This window comes from Stegodyphus dumicola, chromosome 9, assembly GCF_044657685.1.
Source record: "Stegodyphus dumicola isolate Sdum_Otavi_A_Nest chromosome 9, ASM4465768v1".
In the NCBI taxonomy this organism is placed as follows: domain Eukaryota; kingdom Metazoa; phylum Arthropoda; class Arachnida; order Araneae; family Eresidae; genus Stegodyphus; species Stegodyphus dumicola.
The window spans coordinates 32662622-32682784 of record NC_140776.1 but is presented as its reverse complement, the minus strand read 5'-3'; the positions used below and the strand labels follow the sequence as shown (position 1 = coordinate 32682784).

General features: G+C 32.3%; 1 protein-coding gene across 4 annotated transcripts in view; it reads left to right on the top strand.

Annotated features, from left to right (window-relative positions):
* Nucleotides 1-20163, top strand: part of LOC118192447 (cell adhesion molecule Dscam1-like) — an 816729-nt gene that overhangs the window by 359216 nt on the left and 437350 nt on the right. For all 4 annotated transcript variants that reach the window (XM_085823333.1, XM_085823331.1, XM_085823332.1 and 1 more), the window contains exons 4-5: nt 1794-1943; nt 11294-11587. In XM_085823333.1, coding sequence (XP_085679459.1) covers nt 1794-1943; nt 11294-11587 — 444 coding nt within the window. The remainder of the gene's footprint in view (nt 1-1793; nt 1944-11293; nt 11588-20163) is intronic.

Here is a 20163-nt window from a genome sequence, read left to right as displayed (position 1 = left end):
CCGTACAAGGAAGATCACACGTTTTTAAATTGTTTAATCATTCTTTACGCTAGCTAAATATGAATCATTTAGAAAATTATATTATTTTAAACAATTTCTAAACTTCCCTTCTTGTACCATTCCAATATGAGCTTCAGTTTCTCTCACTTCTCTAGCGTGCCTTCGTGGTGTAACGGTAGCACGCTGGGCCGGTATTCCAGAGATCCGTGTTTCGATTCCCGGCGAAGGCGTTTGCATACTTTTCATCTTTTCTGCTTCCAAAAAAATCCTAATGACTCTACATGTTCGTTAAAAATTTATTTCAAAATAGTGTTTTTGAAACAACAAAGCGTTCTCTTAAGTTCCTGCGAGCGGTAAGTATTCGTTATATCAGTAAAAATACCGAAGGAATGATTCGAAGTGTATTAAAAAACAAAGTGGTTAGCGAATGCATGAGCATTTTAGCTGTTTTCGCACAATCCATCCTTTATACGCCTGCGTTTCTTTTAGTAAAATACTCCGAAAACACATCCTTGCTGCTAGACAGATAGCTACCCTAAGTTTTGTGTGTTAATGGTGAAGAAAATACTTCACTGGTTTAACATGCACTTAACAAGCACCGAACACAAGAATCAATAATGCGATTTTGATATTTTTAGGTCTTATAATTTTAATTTAAGTAACACTATTCTATACATTTACTTTTATTCAGAGACAATATGGAATAAGTGAGTTTAAGCGGAGTTAGAACCCCAAAATCTTCAAAAAATTTTGATTTCGGATTTTCGCATATTCAAATTCTCTACACTTTTATCTTTCTAAAAATACCAGTCTTTAATCTCTATGAAAATTAGAACTGTAAAAAAATCTAGTTTTAATTTGTCATTTACTGCTTTGATCAATGAGGATTTTTACATAAAAACGCGTTTTTCTCCAAACGTGATTTTTTTACACTCGATGTACCTTTTCTCGGGAACTACTGCTCACAGGTATATAAACTTTTTATGGCTTATTTATTAGATTACCTAATATTTACAGAAATGACTTTTTTGTAATAAACTTAGAACAAAAAAATTAATTTTTTTGTCTGAGAAAAGTGCTCAATTTTACTATGCCTAACAAAATATCCTGTAATTTACTCTAAAATTCAAAATGTTTCAAAAGCTCATTTCAGTATAATCAGATAGGTATACTTTAATTACAGAAAAAAATTCAAGCTTGTATCTACAGCAGATTTTGAGAAAAGGTACATAAAAAATTGCCAATTTAACATTGTCGGTATAGGGGTTTCTGATACCCCTTAATTATAGGAAATAACTTGTATAGTTTACACAAAAGCTATCTACCTAAAGGAATGATGCATTCGTGGAGAGACTTTTGCTGGAAACATGTGAGTAAATCCTTGGGTAACCACGTTACACATGGGTACATCCAATATATGCAACCAGCTTATTGTGCCTAACTTGAAACCAAGTCGAACTACCAGTATCCAACGGTCTAACCACTTGTTCATTGATGGGCCGATATTAAAAGCAAAATATGATATTATGCTTCTGTTCGCTGATAAAGATGATATAACGTAAAGATTCTAATTAAATATTACATAAAATCTATACCTGTTAGAAGTTTTTTTAAGAACGTACCTCTCTGAAGGGCCTGTGCAAATGCAAATTATTATTCCCCTTTTACAATACTAAGTGAATAACATTCTTATTAATTAGCTTTATTAAATTTAAATGGGCTTGTATAAGGGATATTTCACATTCGCTTTTTTAAACTTGTCCGAATTTTTAATGTATTTGTTTCTTTGACAGGGGACAAATACACGGTGCTACCGACGGGAGAATTGTTAATTAAAAATGTTATCCCCAACGATGATGCAATCGGTTACCAATGCCAAGTACATCATCGACTTATTGGAGAAAGTAAACTGAGTGCTACATCAGGGAAGTTGATTATAAGAGGTAAGTACAAGATGACAGAATGTAGTTTACCTCAGATTTAGTTTTTAGATAATTGCATATATAAAGCTAATTTTCAGAATTGAATTTATTGCCAAATACAGCATTTAAGTATTATTAATTTAAAGTATAATTTTCAAGGAATTTTGTTCTTTATAGTTATTTGTTTTCGAATTATAGATCTAAGATAATTAATTATAAAATTAACATATTAAAACTTAAAATAAGACTAATATGCCACGTTAAGAATTGAATTATGTTCCTAATACATTTGAACATGCACAAATATCCGCAGATTTATAATCCTCGTCACCTTCAGATATTAACGTTAAAATGCACATGAATTTGGACTCATAGCCAGCAATATCTGGATCTTTAGCCAGCAATATCTGCATTATGATTGCAGGAAGCTTTCATTTTTTATTAAAAATCACTTTTAAAACTTCTGGCAAATACATTCTTTGGGCCAGAAGTTGCCGAACCTTTATTGGACCTGAAGAATTAAACTTTTATTGTTTCAATCGAACAAGACTGTAATTGTAATTGGAGTAGTCTTCGTTAACGTAAAATCAGCCTAAATTCAAGGAAATATGAAAAATATAGCAACAACCTTCCACCGCGAACTGCATTAAAATTTGTACTTTAACATATTTTGTCCCAGATGCATTTCTCGAGCGAGATTTTAACGAGAGCCAAAGATGGGCTCTACGATTTGGCAACTGTCAAATAAAGAAGCATTTTACCTTTAAATCCTTTCAAGAAAAGGAAGTATATAGAGTAAAATATATTTTTCATTCAATCGCAGTAATATTTTTGAACTGTTGTGTGTCCTAAGTGTAGTACTAGTGTTACTGTTGCCATTTGAGACCATAGATCGAGTTAATATTTATCTCTCGCTGCGACTGCTGCCGAGTTGTTGGGAAAGAACTTGAATTTTTGATTTGTATCCTGATTAAAAGTAAAAAAAAAACGTACATCCTATAAAATCAGCATTGAAAAAAAAAAAAAAAAAAAAAAAAAAAGAGAGATAATTAGTTCTGTTTGATTTGTTCTTTATAAAAAATATTTTCATATATATATATTTCTTCTTAAAAATAATAAAAGAAAAAGAAAATAAAAAAAAAAATCTGAAAGGTCACAGATTTTAACGGTCACTCAAAATGATTGGCTAACATTTTCTATACTCTCGCGGAGCTCGCAGTTCACCAGCCTTCTGTTACACTCACTCGCACTAACCCATTTTTGTATTTTTAGCTTTACTACTAAGAATAATTTTCTTCGCACTTGCACCATATACAATTAAACAGCAAAATTACAAAAAAAAATTAAATGCACAGTTTATGTTTAGATTTCCCGATTCAGCGTTTAATTGTTGGAATACATTTTCCTATTTTTAGTAATTTTTTGTTTATCATATCAATGTTCAGTTTTTCTACTAAGGTGACTTTACTCAACGTTCATTTATCAGTTTTTTATTAAAGTTCTTTTTGTTTACTTTATTCATTAAATATCACGTTCTTGGCGATTACGACACATGAAATTCATCTCAACACCAAAATCACAAAATATTTAAAAACAGCATATCTTTAGAATTTCCGATAGACACTTTTTCGCTCTGGAGATAAAAATGCTTTTTTTTTTTTCGTACACTGTTGCCACTGATCTCTCTGAAAATGATGAGTTTGTTAATCAGAAATTAGGTAAAGTTTCACAAAATATGAAACAGGTAATAAACCTAATTCGGAATTCAAAATTCGGGCTTCCTGGTGGACATATTTGGATGAAGGAATACGTTATTCAAAATTTTATGACTCAAAAGTTTGATTATTTGACTCAAATTCAAAATTTCGATTATTAAAAATTTGACCATTGTATTTTCAGAGTACGAGAAATATACACAAATCCATGCGGATTCTTCCTTACTTAATTTCTTTAAATAAAATGCAGGGCAATAACAGCTGGTTGTAACTATATGAAAAGCGAAACGCCATTCAACGCAAGATGCCGTTTTGAGTCTTATAATTTTGATTTTAATTTTGCTAGTTTTAATTATGCTGTTTCAATCTAAGATATACTCAAGTATTCAAGACATTATTCCTAGTATCATTAATCATTTATTTTTTTCTAAATTTTTAATTAAATAATTTTTCTAATTTTTTAATTAATAAATTTCAAAATTTTTGTAAATTGGTAATTGAGAATATCGAAATTAAATATACACTTGAAAAACCTGTGAAATATTCATATTATATTACTTTTAAAGAAATTAACAGTGTTCTTGTAAGAAAAGATACATTTATGCACATTTAACTGTTTAATAGTAATCAAAATCTTTTCTAAAATTGTAAATTATACTTTAATACTGACTGATTTTTAATAATAATCATAAACTAAGTTTTTGGTCATAATTTCTTTACCAAAACAAATGTGTTTACAGAAATAAAGATAATAAAGATGAAATCGTAGAGAGCTATCAATTATTAAGAATTTCAGTATTTAATCGATCGGAAAACCATCGTTGTCATCAGTTTCGTTAACGTTCCTCATAGGAGATGGCAAAACGTTTATCCATAAATTCTAAACTTTTTTTTCCATGTCATTTTCCTGCTGATTTTAATTTCTGAATAAAGAAACATTTTCCACGGAATGTAATAAAGCAAATAAATTAAGCTACTATTTATTCAGAATGATTAATAGCAGTTTTACACGCAAATTTCTTGAATTTTTCATAGCAGAAAAATGTTTTCTTTTTGCATTTTGTACCCAATATTAGAAGAAATGCTTTATGTGCTTTTTTCTTTTTAAAGTTATAGACCTAATCCTCATTATATTTAACTAAACTAATACAAATATTAATTTGGTTGAACATAGATGCTTGATATATAATAGTTTATCATTCCTTTCAGTTGTAATATACCATATACATGTTTCAAAAGATAATATTTGATCGATTTGGTTTCAGAGATGCATTCTACTTTTAGAAGGTATATTTTAAAGCTATGACTCTTAAACTTTCATCTCTCTCTCATATTTAAGTAAGGCCCGGTGATGCAGTGGCTATCTCGTTGCGCTGCAGCACCACAGGTCTGGGGTTCAATCCCCGAGCTGGGTACGGTTGACTCAGTCTTTCATCCCTTGATGGGTTGAGAAAATGAGCATCAAGTTCGCTTGGGGGCTAAACACCGGGAAACCTGCGACAAGATGAGCACTTGTCCAGGGCTCAGGCACCCCGAAGCCTACGGTTAGGAAAGCAAATATCGAGGAACTGTAGGCCATGGCCCGCCAGGGCTGTAGCGCCACTGAGTTTAGTTTAGTCATATTTGAGTATTACTAACTTATGTATATTATAGTAAAAAACGAAAACTTCTTGATTTTATAATTCGGGGTTATTTTACCATTTTATGCAATGTTCTAATTTTAACACACCCTAATTCTAAACATGCGTACTAACTGATACTTAGGTGTACACATAATCAAAAAATGCGGATGATCAGTGTATGGACTCTTCAAAAAACTGATCCGTTTATGGACTTCGAACGACCTGCATACAATTTTGCCCTTAAAATAGAATTACAGTATTAAAACTGTAAGTATATTTTTATTTTTTATGGTAGAAGTTCATCATATTTTTGGCCTTTTAATGCCAAATTGGCCTTCGTTCAACTAACGTAATAACCTCTGGCATATCGATGATATCACTAAATACGATTATCATTAATTAACATATATGATCTAAAAGCTTCTTAATACATTGCCAGTACCTCCTTCCATATACTTGCAGATACACATTATTTATTTTAGTTAATTTCTAAAATAAACTTCTCTCTATGATTTCTTTGATGCCTATTATGTTATTTCTTCATTGACGAAGTTGTCCTAATTTATGGAATAACAGTTTTCCTTTTCGTCCTACTCAGTAGCACTAAGCTTAGTAGAAACTGCATTAAGCTTAGCAGTTTGACCTGCACTATAAATGACTAGCTTAATCAAACGTACAGGCGCTTTACTTACATCTTCATCAAGTAATAATCTGAGAATGTATTTGTGAGATGACGCGCAGATGACTGAAAGTTTTGTTAACCACCAGGGATAGCCTTTAATTCACAAAACAAATTTTGTTCGATTGTTGTATTTAGATTTACTTCTATAAGAAAAATATGCTACAGAAAAAATAATTTTTGTAACATATTATACCTGGAAAATTCTGATAAACATTAACAAGTAATTCTGTTTTTCATTCATGTAAATTTAAACTTTCAAACATTATTAATTTTTAAAGGCAAGAAACCGAGATTTTTTGTAATAAAATGAAAACAATATGTCATTAAATGTTAGATTAAAAATGTAAAAAATAAACGATAGCTTTTGAACAAAAATATCTATGATTAATATGATGAGCTATTCTTCAAATATAAAGAAAAACAAGACTCGATTTTGAGTAATAGATGGGTCACCAGCAATTAAGTTGAAAAGTACGGTAGACTGGACAATCTGTAAAAATTAATCAATGGCAGTAAAGAAGGGGATGCGCATCTGTGTGATGTAATTGGATGAAGTGAACGCAAAATCTGTTTAAGCTGATAAAAAAAGACCTGGACAACAAAAAAAAATCATATACAAGTATCACTTTTAGGAGTTAACGTCACTCAAAGTTATAATAAAGGAGCACCGCAGGGTTCGAACTTAGGACAAATATTATGACGCATAAATTGCCAATAGCATTCTTGATAGATATCGGAGACATTCAAGAGTACTCAAAAGTTTATAATAAGCGTCTGCAGAAACGCCTAAAAACCTTTGGAAGTCATCGCACTATGGAGTTAGATAATCAAAATAAACTTGAGCACTGAAGTAAGAAAATTATAATTTTGAAAAAAGAGTACAAACTGGCTACTCTTAGGATAAAATGGAATAACCTTCCTTTGAATGTATGTTGTTAGTATCAAGTATGTTGCTTTCAAATATTTGAGATTCCTGGTGAATAATAAACTTACTTCTCTCTCACATCAGGGGGTAATTAGGACTAAAACCAATAAAATTATTAACAACTTCAACAGGATGGTGAGCCATATTTGGGATGTTAAGCGCAGGCTCTTTACCTCTTCAATCCCAACGTCGAGAAAATGAAATTCCCGTACACCAGTGAACCTTGGAGTGCACATTATCAATGAGCGTGTTTTTCAATTAAGTACAACATAGAAAATGAATTTCCCGAGCACCAACGAATATGGAGGGCACATTATCAGTGAGCCTATTTTGCAATTAAATCTAACATGCAGAATTAATTCCTTCAAAATCTACATTTTTTGAAATGTTGGTATGCTTCCATATTACTTAAATGTTGTAACTTATAATGTAAACCGAAATCTGTAATGCTTGCTATTACATAAAAATTCAAATTACTCGCATTATCACTAATAATGATTATATTTACATAAATAGAATATTTTCCTACAATCATGAAATAAAAAATGTGAGAAATAAAACATCAGTGCCTATTATATTTTGTTGCTATATTTACGTGCATAATTTTAAACATATTACACCTCATGAAATGTTTCTAAATTCTGAACGTGAGTTTTACTTTCTTGGAATAACATAATAAGTAATATTCATGTGAACAAGACTAGTACTGAAGTGATCCCCCTCCATAACGTTTCACAGCATTCCGAAATATCTTAGGTGCATTTAAAACTTGATATGTAAGGTTACGTTTCGGTGAATATGGTATCTTGGGAAAATAATGGTATCTTCTTTCAAATATGGTATGTTGGGCTCACGTAGGAGAACTGCAGCATTCCATATCACGTATGGTAAGAGACAGCTGTCCAATGTGCATGATGGGCACAGTCCGAGTCAATACAAAGCTCCTGCCAATACAAAGCATTGCTTTTCTCAAAATCACGAAAATCTTCTCGGTAACTTCCACAGTAGCTTTCCCGATAAGGCGAGGGTTCTTCCTGCACATCTGAGTGATGCTTACAGACGTATCCATTATAGTTAGCATGTCAAAATAAAAGGAAGAATAATTATTTACAGGCACGCCACAGACCAAAGATAAAACCCCATCTTCTACCCTGCACAAATATTGTATCAAAAATGTGATAAATATCTTCCAAAGGGAAACATAATTAAAAATTTTCAGCGACGGATCTAAGGAGTTAAATTTCGTTGTTTTCAACGTTCTGCAACAGCTTAGCAAAAAAAGGGACTGCATCGCTTAACATCAAATCTCTAAGAGAACATTCGATCGTTCCATAAGGCAGTTTAGCTTAGCTGAGTTAGAGATCATCAGGGAATGATACAGCCGAAGTCCTCAAGGAATTCTCGCATGGACCCAGAGGTCCCTATTTCACATTTAGAAGCAAAACACCTTCTGCACCAGGCTTCCATTACTCTCTACCAATAGTTTTGGGATTACTTAACAAATGTGCGTTTCACATACAGCATCTTCTCAGAGGTCACAATAAGACGATCAAAGACGGATTTCTGTCTCCAAACCTTCACCAGACATAGATGTTTTATTTCCTACTACTTCTGCTTTCTTTACAAAGACATTACGTGCGTACGTGTAATGTCAGTGTCTTCAGCCGTAAGAGACCGCCTTCTGAAAAAGAAGCTTACGAAAATGTAATTTAAAAAAACACTTACAAGCGATAATGTTAAAAGCATTTCTAAACAAGTATTGTTGCCAAAAAGGAGAGAAACAAGTAGTTTCCGTGACAATACAAGGGTTTAATAAAAAAAAAAGTATCACGAGACATCCTGGTAAATGAATCTTGCAGGCAACAAGATGCCAAATTGTAAATATGTACAAAAGTTACAGCTTGGTTATAACCCTTTATTGATTGTGCAAGTTTCTTGTAATCGAGTAAATGCGGGGTAGGAGAAAAAAGGCGTTTATTTACTCGATCACGAGACAAGTAAATTACAAAAAAAAAAAACCTTAAACGAGTAGATTACAAAGGCAAAGAGGTTACAAAAAAAATACAATGATTGTTGGATTTACCAACTAATCTTTCACAACTTTACAGAAGAGTGAGAGAAATAAACCCATACAAGAAAATAAGCACCCATAGGACTAGCAACGAACGAGAAGTTATTTCCAACTTCTAAAACCTTTTAATGGCAGTTTAACTAAACCATAAGTAAATAAATACGCTTACAAGTGGCAGTATTATAGTGTAAGAGGAATTTCAATAGCGTTTCTCATCCAACTGATTGAGATGAAGTCCTACATTTTATTGCAACACTGTACGCGTCAGTAGTTGGTCCTGATTCCCTCCATATGGATAATAATACGTGTGTGAGGGAGACCTTCGTCGTTAACGAGTACTTGGGGAAAAAGACAGCGTTTTTTCTCCGGAATGTCCGCCGTATTGCACAGTTTTTAATCCCACTGAAGATATTTGAAGTGCCTATGGGCGCGCTTTCTCTATAAGCGGGACCTTTTCCAACCATTCTCAAGTGGATAGAAACTGCCTAATGAGATTGCCAAAAACGGTTTACCTTACCAAAATTTTTGGCAATTGCTTCAGAGTCTGAATAAAGGTCCAGAGTTGTTACATAACTTATTAATGTCAGCTTTACTTGTTTGTATTTAGTTTTAAACATTGTCCAGCGTGACATCACCATATAAATTACAGAAACTAAATATTGTTCTCATATTTGTGCGTAATGCTTGTTTTCCTTCATGGATAAACGTGTTCATGTTCCTGTGTTATCTGGTGTTGAACAATGCTCTGCTTTCTATTTCTTTTAATCTAACCGTCGCGTGCATAACTCTTGGAAAAATTTTATTTACTATGTCTAATATTTTAATCAAAGATATAAAAACAAGGAAACAGTGAGACAAGAATAAAACTCCTTAATATGGTGAAAAATGTCATCTTATGTTCAGGAATTTTATGCCCTTTCACGCGTCACGTCTCCCTTGGAAAAATAAAATAATTAAGAGAAAATTAAATAATAAAGAAATAGAAAAAATTTTATTGAAATAAACCCTTCACCTGTGTTTTGCCCTGTTTTACCGAACGTCATATTATACGATTTTGTTTTTCTGCCTTTACTATTTTTATGAAATTCGCATGAAGAAGCGTAATTTTTTCTCCTTATTCTCTGTCCTCACATTCGATACCATTCTTGATGATAAAGTGTTTGATGCGCCTGTCAGCTGTAGACATCAAGGGCTTCATTTTTGCATTATTTTCATTTTTTTCTCATATGCTTTACGGTATTTAAAAAAGTAGTATTCATTGTTGATTTGTATTTATGCGTTTGAAAGAGATTTTATATATATCTTATTGCTCTTCCATTCCATTTGTTAAAAACATTCATTTTCAATATAGGAAAATTAAACATGCGTTTTGAGATGGCCTACTGTAATATATCTGACACTGCGAAATTGACGACTCTGTCTCTTCAATGCATGCGCATATCATGCTATCATATATACGTGCGAGCAGAAAGGAAAATATTAACTAACTAAATTAGAGCCTTAATATCCCATTTATATGAGCACAAACAAAGCATTCATAGTTACAAAGTATAAATTCATAAATTATCAGGAGAAAGAAAAAGACTGAATAAACTTCTAATAGAATTTTATCCAAGTGTTAATATTAAGCTATATTTTTCTGTCTGATTTTTTCATGCATCATTTATAATTGTAATATCATAGTGAATGTTAAATTGTTAGTCCAAAGGGGCAATTTACCCTGAAGGACTATTAATTTCGTTTTGGTATTTTGCGTTGGTTAACTATAAACGTCTGATTCACTTTCCAAATTGTTGCCACCAAATATTATCGCCCTGTATTATATTTAAAAACATTAAATAATGAAGAATCTGCATAAATGTATGTATGTTTCTCGCGTTATGATAAAGCAACGGTACTTAGACCCATACAATTTCAAATAGCGTACGTTTCCACCTGAATATGGGCATTTGGAAAATTTGGAATTTGTTCTATTATCTATTTCATATTTTTTAAAACTTTAGCGAATTTTTGATTAACAAACTCAACTATTTAAAAGCGAGCAATGGCAACAATCTGCGACAGAAAAACGCTTTTTTATCTCCAGCGCGCTGAGCTGTGTATCGGAAATACTAAAAATATGCTCAATTTGAAATTATTTTGCGATATCGCTGTTGAACTGAATTTTATGGTTCAAGTGCGAAGAACATGATATTTAATAAGTAAAGGTAACAAACAAAACATTAATAATCCCCCTTTGGACGTAATTTAAAATCTGAAATCTTTCAGATCTTTTTATTTTTATTATTATTATTTTTTTGTATATATTCTTTACTTATTCAGCCTATATTTGTCTATGTACATTATTATATTTCAGAGCCTCATGCTTCATTACCGCCAACTATAACGGAATCCCGACCAATTATCAGAGCTCGAGAGTCAGAAAAAGTATTTTTACCGTGTGTTGGACAAGGCTTCCCATATCCTACCTGCAGATGGGGACGACGTGATGGGGATCGTATTAACTTATTTCATCTCGGGGACAGGATCCTTCATAAAGATGGTGTCCTCATAATTCAGAATGCCGCTATTCAAGATACAGGAATCTATGTTTGTGAGCTTAATAATTCAGTGGGGCAAGACAAATCCGAAACGAAACTCTTGGTTTCAGGTTCGTATTCTTTGTTTCAATCTATTGCGTCGTATTTTTATTTTGGAAATTTTTTTAGGCTATTTATCCATAAACATAAATATTTTTGGAATCTACAATTTAATTAGAGATGGCAAAGTATTAAAAATAAGTTAATCAGAACATATACCATGCAGCCGTCTTGAACATTTATTTTTATTTATATCTTGTAATTTATTTTTATTACACAATGTAAAATGTTTCTTCTAAAATACAGAAATGTTGTTCTTGTATATTATTAATTCATAAACGTTATCAGATATATAAAATGTAATTTAATTTCAAAATAGTTTAGTGTAACAAATTTAAGGCTTTAAGCTGAAATTAAGGCTTTAAATTTAATAAATATTTAAACGGTAATTATGATGAACTCTGTAATTTAAACCTCAAGATATATGCTGTAACAAAGTCATTCGGCTTCTAAATAAAAATGTATGAAAATGTTTAAGCTTTACACTGATATAATATCTGACTAAAATATGAACTTATTTATAAACATGTAGCATAAGTATTTATGGATTTTAAGACTGTAATTACATGTAAACTAACTCAAAATTTAATTGCGTAATTATTAGTTCATTGATGTGACCGTCACCTTACCTTCTAGGGTCCTAATTGCTAGGAATTAAATCAGTGTTCTTCTGTCCCTGTTAATCTGATAGCGAGTTTTTGCTCAGTAAAAAATATCAGGACAAAGACCGAAGAGTGTTAAAAAAATGTTATCTCTTTAAATTGAACAGAAAGCAAAATGCGTGTGTAAAAGCAACTTTCTGGTAATTATGATACAATAATTATGATAATTCTGGTATGATGATATTTCTGATAATTATGATACTCAGCCACTTTCTGGTAATTATGATACAATAACACGCCGAACAAGTATTCATTTAGAACTCAAACAACAAAAATCATCGTTATATTTTCAAAATTTAACGAGACTAGTGAAAGTCCTGTGAAAATTTGAAAATATAACGCTGATGTTTTGTTGTTTGACTGCTAAATTAATACTTTCTGGTAGTTTAAATAAAGTAAGTTGAAACTTCAATATAGTGAAAGACTGCATTAAAACGGTCTACACATGCTGAATCAATAATTTAATGGAGTCCTTTTATGTGGGCTAGCCAAGTGGCTAACGCCGGGATATTCAGTTTCAAAGCTGGGTAATATGACGTAAGCTGCAATTGGCGCTGTCAAAAGCTCTGATACTAAAAAATTAAAACTTTTCAATTAAATATAGTATTTAATTTGCATCCTGGTGAGGACCACGGAAAAGAAGTTATAGTAAAAGTTCAATAATTGTTTAATTTATATAGAGTACTCTTCATCTCTTCCCATCAAAATCAAACTAATCCAAAATGTAAGTATTCTGAAACCTAAATCTCCATACAACTCTTGCAAATCTCATTTAACTTAATATTCTGAACCTATGTTCACCTAACAATTTTTCTGACACTTTCTTTGGATCATATCTGCTTCCCCAATCCTGAAAGCAAACATACTTTAGCTGAAAATACTTGAGATATACAATATATACGTACAATTCCCTTTCTTCCGTATTAACATCATTTTAATCTCGTTCTTCAGCTTTGTGCTGGGTGAAGAAACTAATAGTACTGAATTATTTAAACGACTTCTATCTGCTAATCAAATTCCTACAGCATTAAAACACCCAAACATATCAGACCTTAACCATACCCTTTTGCCAAATCTATAGAAGGGATGAGGAGACTTTTTACTCTTATAGGCCGTATTAACGTTTCATCTCCAGGGCAAAAGTCCACTAAAGTTGAAAAACTGTGTTATTTTTCTACAATTATTACTGAATTATTTTAAACAGATTTGCTGTATATAAACAAAAGTACAAAAACTGAAATTTACGGTTGAGTTACACATAACGATACAAAAATATCTGGTAATTGTTTTAATTTACTTTAACAAGGTCATTATGTAATTTCATACGACGTTTGCATTTGTGTGTTGTTTAAAGTAGCCCAATATACGGTTCCAGTGTTTGAACTGATCTTCGAAACGGATATCAGTTATATATGACCGTAAATGATTTTTAATTTTCATACATGAATGTGAAAATGTTGATTTGCATGAGCACTTCCAAAGCTGAAAAGACAACGGTGTGCATGTTCACGTAGGTTTCGGTATTCACCAGCCTTTTTTCATAATTCACTAGAATTCCTTTCAGTATCCAAAAGAAAGGAGATTTAATAATAGTATTTTATTCCATGCATAGTTAAGTGGATGCTTTAGAGATATTGATCAGATGCGTTTCAAAAGTGAATTGCAGATTTGCACTGTAAGACATATTCTCTTCAAAATCTAAACATCTTTTTATGTAATTAAGAAATTTAAGGCAACTACATAATTATCGAAGTTTTCGTGCTCATATTCTTGATTTGAGCTGAAAATGTCTAAATACATTTGAGAGCGAAAGCTTGCAGTTTTTGAAGATGTCAGCTTCTTTCAAACGACTTACTTACCAATACATATGTTTTGCTTTATCTTGCAGGAAACTAATTAAATCATTTTGTTTTGCCATCATATCTGACAAACACTCAAAAGTTTTTCAAATTTATTTATATCTAACAATTCCATGTTTCCTCTCTTCCATCCTTGTGAAATGTTATTTTTTTTTCCTTAAAGTTAAAACTTTATTGAGAATTCGTACCCTGATAATCAACTAAATTTACAATAATAGGGAAAATTAACATGGTATCTTTCCTTATGTAATATAATGCTGCATGTTTATGGGTTCCTAGTATATTGTTACGTTATTTTCTGACACCAGCTGTCACGTTATTTTCTCCGCTCACATTCGTACGGGGTTCGTGTGGATTTTGAGTGAATAACTTCATGAAGTATCAAAGCACACTTTATTTACCAATATCAATAAGAACAGCTCCAAAACACTTTTACAGTCGTAGAAGATCTACTATAAACACCCTGGAACAACCAGCGACACAGCGTTCACACTGTCAGGCAATAACGGTGGAGATAGCTTCACTGCAAAGCACCAGAGTACAGCTCCCGACTCTGCTTGGTCGTTCTCGGAATTCCATTATTAATTTGCTAGTTGTAATCTCTAGACCCTCCACGCCAGAACTCGCAATGCACTCGACGACATACAGAGCACAGCTCCCGACTCTTCGGTTTAGTCGTTCCCGGAGCTTAACAAACTCTCTCGACGATGTACTAACCGCGATACACTAACAGACTCTTCGATGCACTCGACGACCCACTCGGCACTCGCTGGCCGGTTGTCAACTCGATCGACTCCGCCAGGACTGACTAACTCGAGACTAACTACCTCGCACTCTCCAGCAGGGTTTATATAGCTTCCGGATTGTGTTCGAGAACATTCTGGGCTAAACCGGTAAGAATTCGTTCCAGAAGGAATCCGGCCATGGTATATCGCCAATTTTGTCGCTAAATGAGCGATTTCTCGCCAAATGTGGCAACTCTGCCGTCCCTTGTCATTTTATGGCAATGCTAAAACTGCTTTTCGAGGAAGCTGCCTTACCGCACCTGGACATTTCGTAACAATATATAATGCACACACCGTTGATAGCGTGAAAAAATTTATTTTTACCAAAAGAACCCATTTACAGCTCTCCAACATTCCACAGAAATACTCCTATAGCTCTTTTCAGTGTCATAGAGAACAATAAGTAGACATACATCAAGCTACTAAGAACGTGAAACGCTATGCAATGTAAAGCGCATCTAAAACGGCAAAGCTCCCTCGGAGATCTCTCAATACTCCTAACTCCAGCTGAACTAAACAACTGAGAAACTGATGCTGTCTCCTGTCTTATACAGTTTTTCTTAGGTCGTCGAGAAATTTCTAGTACCTTCCACTTCTCGAAATTACTGGAAGGTATATACGGTTAAAGTTACACATAACGGTTACAGAAATCGCTCAGCTTTCTTTTTTCCAACTTTGTTTTGTTTCTTTCCTATATGCGTATTTTTATCTCTCTTGTCTTCAGATATCATGGACAATTAACGTATAATTACATTTTACGTTCAAATAAACGTAAGTACAGGCGATCAGCTGAATGAAAGTATTTATGACGTACTGCTACGTTCAAATAGTAATGCTTCGCATTTGCACCGAGTGAGAATCGAGTAGTCGAGAACAGAAAAGAACGTCGCGAAACACCCAGTTTGGCTCAGATCACGAGTGTGCATGAAGTCAGTATTATATCTACTTGCTACCTTCAATATCGCTTCGAAAGAAATATTTTTGGGAGCTCACCATTCAGGTTATCGAATTGGCTGACTTACGAGAAAACTTCATTTTCCAAAGAAACCATTTGGTTAACTAGTCTTCGAGAAATTTGTTCGTCAAATTTTTTTTTCTAGCTCCGCCATGTCGCTAGGTATGATAACCTCATTACACTTGTGTGACCGTTATTGTGTGCTTTTTAAATTTCGAACTTGTGATAGAGTGTCGTATGCGTATTTGATTTTTAATTTGCAAGTTGTAAACTAATACATAACGCCGCACAAAAGACTTAAAAAGGGCACATGTGACCTTAAAGCCGCAAGTTACTCTCCGTAAATAATCTAGAAAAATGTTTAAGACTTAAATTTCATTTGAACTTAAAAGTTATGACTAGAGAGCCTAATATATAAATAAAGTCTATTTGTGATACAGACTCTTCCAATGCACTCTGTCAGCATATATTTTGCTTTTACATTACATTGTTTCTTAACATATATTATCTATGTTATCTATATACATATATTATCTATGTTATAAGATTCTAGCTATATTTGCTGGCTAGATCTTTACTTGAACCGTGAAGGGACTATTCACTAATTTCAAACTGTATTAATGGCAAGACGTACGAGAGTGAGAAAACCCTTTTATTCAACTCAAGAAGAAATTTACAGACGACACTCCTGGTGTTCACAAACTTAGCCAATACTTTCTTTTGCAACTCAAAATAGAAATATAAAATTAAAACAGAGCTAAATAATCAGCTGCGGCTGCACAGGCATAATTAACACGAGTTGGCTGTTAGCCCTACCACCGATAACGACAAGGCGGCAATTAACATGTATGATAGTAAAATAGCAAGACAACTCAGACACCAGCCTAAGTAGTATCTTTCTACCCAGCTTTGCATAACACTCGAACCTGAAATATCATTTTAGTAGGAAATGGAAATCTGGGAAAATAGAAAAAGATAACTGAATAAAAACGTATTAGTTTAAATGTAAATGCTTCTTTACAATGTAGTTTTAATACTAAATATCAAATGATTAAATTTACTTAATTTTTACTTTGCATAAAAAAGCAGAAACGCTATACAAATTCCTATTATTTTGACCTGAATTAGTAAACAGTTTTCTAATATTTACAATCTTTTCTAACAAACTAACATAAGTGTGTTTAGCACACAAATGTATATTCTTAAATGTAGATGAATACATCAAGAAAAAAAAAAAAAAACTCATTTAACAATTTAAATATTCTCGCTTGAGGCAAGGCAAAAGTCTGTTAGCAAATTCGTACATATGCTTAAACACACATAAAACAAACTTCTACTTGAAGAAATAAAGTAAAATTTCACTTGCAGTTTCTTCTGCTGTTAGTCGACCAATATTTTTTTTGCCACATATTAACTCCATGATTGGTAAGCCATGCTTCAATTAACTCTGATTCGTCTACGGCGCTAGTCTTCAGGCTGGTAACCTACGATCATCTTCCTTTTCTTAGTTTGGACCTTGATCCTAGTCGAATTTGTTTTGACGTTCAGCATATTCTGGACATGATAGTCTCTTTCTTAGAGTGTTCCTTCGGGGTTCTAGATCTAAATAATCTCATGTACCATCCATCTGCGTTTTCTGATCGCTGGCTGTCTATGGGATTTAGTTTTTTCGTTTGGCTAGTTTTAGATTTAGTTTACGTGCAACGTTTTCGTTCCGATCCAGATTTTTCGTTCTTATTATGGGGTAAACAATTTAGGACTACAAGAAAAATGTTGTATTTTTCCTACTCTCATTTGTCATACATCTTCTCTTCTGAATATACTTTTGCATTTTAGTCTCGATTTTGGAGCAAAAAGTTTAACACATTTCACAGGAGTTAATTACTAAAACGAATAATGGTCCAAAATATGATAGATTTAAAAATCCAACATTAATTTTGCAGGATTCATGATAAATGAATGGTGATTTTAAAGATGATTAAATAAATGCTGATTTATTGTCAGAAATCCTTCTTCTATTTCTCTGCAAGATGTTGCTATCCAACCGTTATCCAAATCGAAATTATTGTCCTACAGCACCATATTACAGTGAAAGCAAATATAAGGAAATTATTTCAGTTGCAAGTGATCCGAATTATATTGAACTATGGAAAATTCTACCAAGCAGTTTCCTAAATTTACACGATTTGGCTGTCAGATATTAATGTAGATTTGGATGATCATATATTAGTTATGAATTTTTTTTATGAACATAAAGAAATCAAAATATCGGTCAGGATTAAATGATACGCACCTAAAACCCCTAATTAAGTTAGCATCTTCAAGAACTAATTCTAATATAGGTAACTTGGTAAAAGAACATTTTTTTATCTTTTTATATTTTTTATATAATGGAAAGTGTGGAAGTGACCAAAATATTTTTTCCCAGATAGTGGCACTCTTCCCAAAACGATTGACCATTCCTGCGCTGCAGACTTTCGAAAATTCCCCTTAAATTCTTCTCCAAACTTTCTCTTAAGCATATTCGCCTAAACGCACTTATTTTCAAATTTCACAATCAATTAAAAAAAATTAAGTTGTAAAGAAACAACCTTGCATTTGGCGCAGATTTAGATTTCAAACTTAATCAATTTCGAGAACAAACAGGTCCCTCTTCATCAGGAGCAAAGCAATTTGCAAAACTGGAAAGCAGAGGGCGTAACGGTACTATTTACACCTTACTGCAGTAAAGCAAACAGGAAGACAGCGCCATCTGTCGCCCAAATTAGCAACGAAAACTGAAAAATTAAAATAATAAAATTTTTTAATTCCTTTGCTCCTAATGAAAAGGAACCTTTTTGCCATCGAAATGGATTGAGATTTTTATCTAAATCTACGCTGTAATCTTTTATTTAATACAAAGCTGTTTCTTTGCTATTTTTTCCATAATTCTACCAGGAAACAATAAATCACATATATATTTTTATTAATTTATGGCTTTTCATTCTAATTGATGTATATAGAGTCTTATCCCTTATAATTTAGATAAAACACAATGATAAATGAATTGAATAATTAAATCATTCATGTTAGACATCTTGTTGTAGAGAAATGCTGCTCAATAACTAACGTAATTAAATTTCGTGGATTTCGCAAATATAATGCAAATAAATATTCGTTTTTAAAACATTATAAATCTGAACCTGAAGAATTTTTCATATTTCTATATTGAAATAAATTCAGAAAGTATGTTCCTCCAATTTGTTCCCTCTGTAACCAATCCATGTAAAACTATTTTTACGTACCAGTTAATTATTTTCCTGCAGAATAATTTTATCCTCTTTAACATTTACCGAAGAGGAAAAAAAACTGTTTACAAAAGATTTGTATGAAATTAAATTATAATATATATTAATTAAAAACTAAACAAGGAAAATTTTTTATAGACACCTGAGGGCTATACATTACTGATTAAATATCATATTCAGAATTTTATGCATAGTAGTTTATCTTTAAATATCTAAAAATTATCAAATATATTTTTCTTATAGATTTAGTTCAATCCCAGGATTTAAGAAAACAGGCTTTATTTGAATAATAATTGCTGCATTATATTAACTTGTTCACATGTGAGTTATGAAATATGAAAGAAAATTAGTAGCTTTAATTTAGCAATAGTCCTTTTTATTTGGCTATTTCTCCGTGCAGTCTTAAAACTACTAATATATGAATCAAAAGTGTGTCATCTGAAAACTAATCCGCATTATGCCATTATGTCAGTGTAGCATTTCGGATATTTATCCAATCACGGCTCAGAATTTAAGCGAAGAATTTGACTCTATAAATATCACTTTGCTAAATGGCGCACTTTGCAATTGCTGCTTTGCTGATGCTGTACCAACATGCGATCCTCATAAATCTGTATTGTCCATCGTTTAAAGATGTAATTAGCTATATAAAATAGTACGGCGCGTAGTGCACACACACATACACACTGATGATCTCTGAACATGTTTCATGCGCATCTTTCTTTATTACCAAATAAAGCAATGTAGAATCAACGGCCATGTGTGAGAGGTTTTATTATGATCATCAAATTAGTGGCGTCGTAATCTCACATTCTCTTTTTAATCTTTAGAATTACTTTTAATTTTTAGATTTGAACTTGCAGACACTTTTCTATTATTGTGAAGACAGGTTAAAATTTCTGTCTGAATAATTAAATTGCAACATATTCTGTAGATATTTTGAGATTAAAAGGCAGACTAGTACCTGAGATGATATAACGGAGAAAAAAAAAGACTCTCAGACCTGGCCGTTGTAAATACTGTTTTATTTCGTAATAAT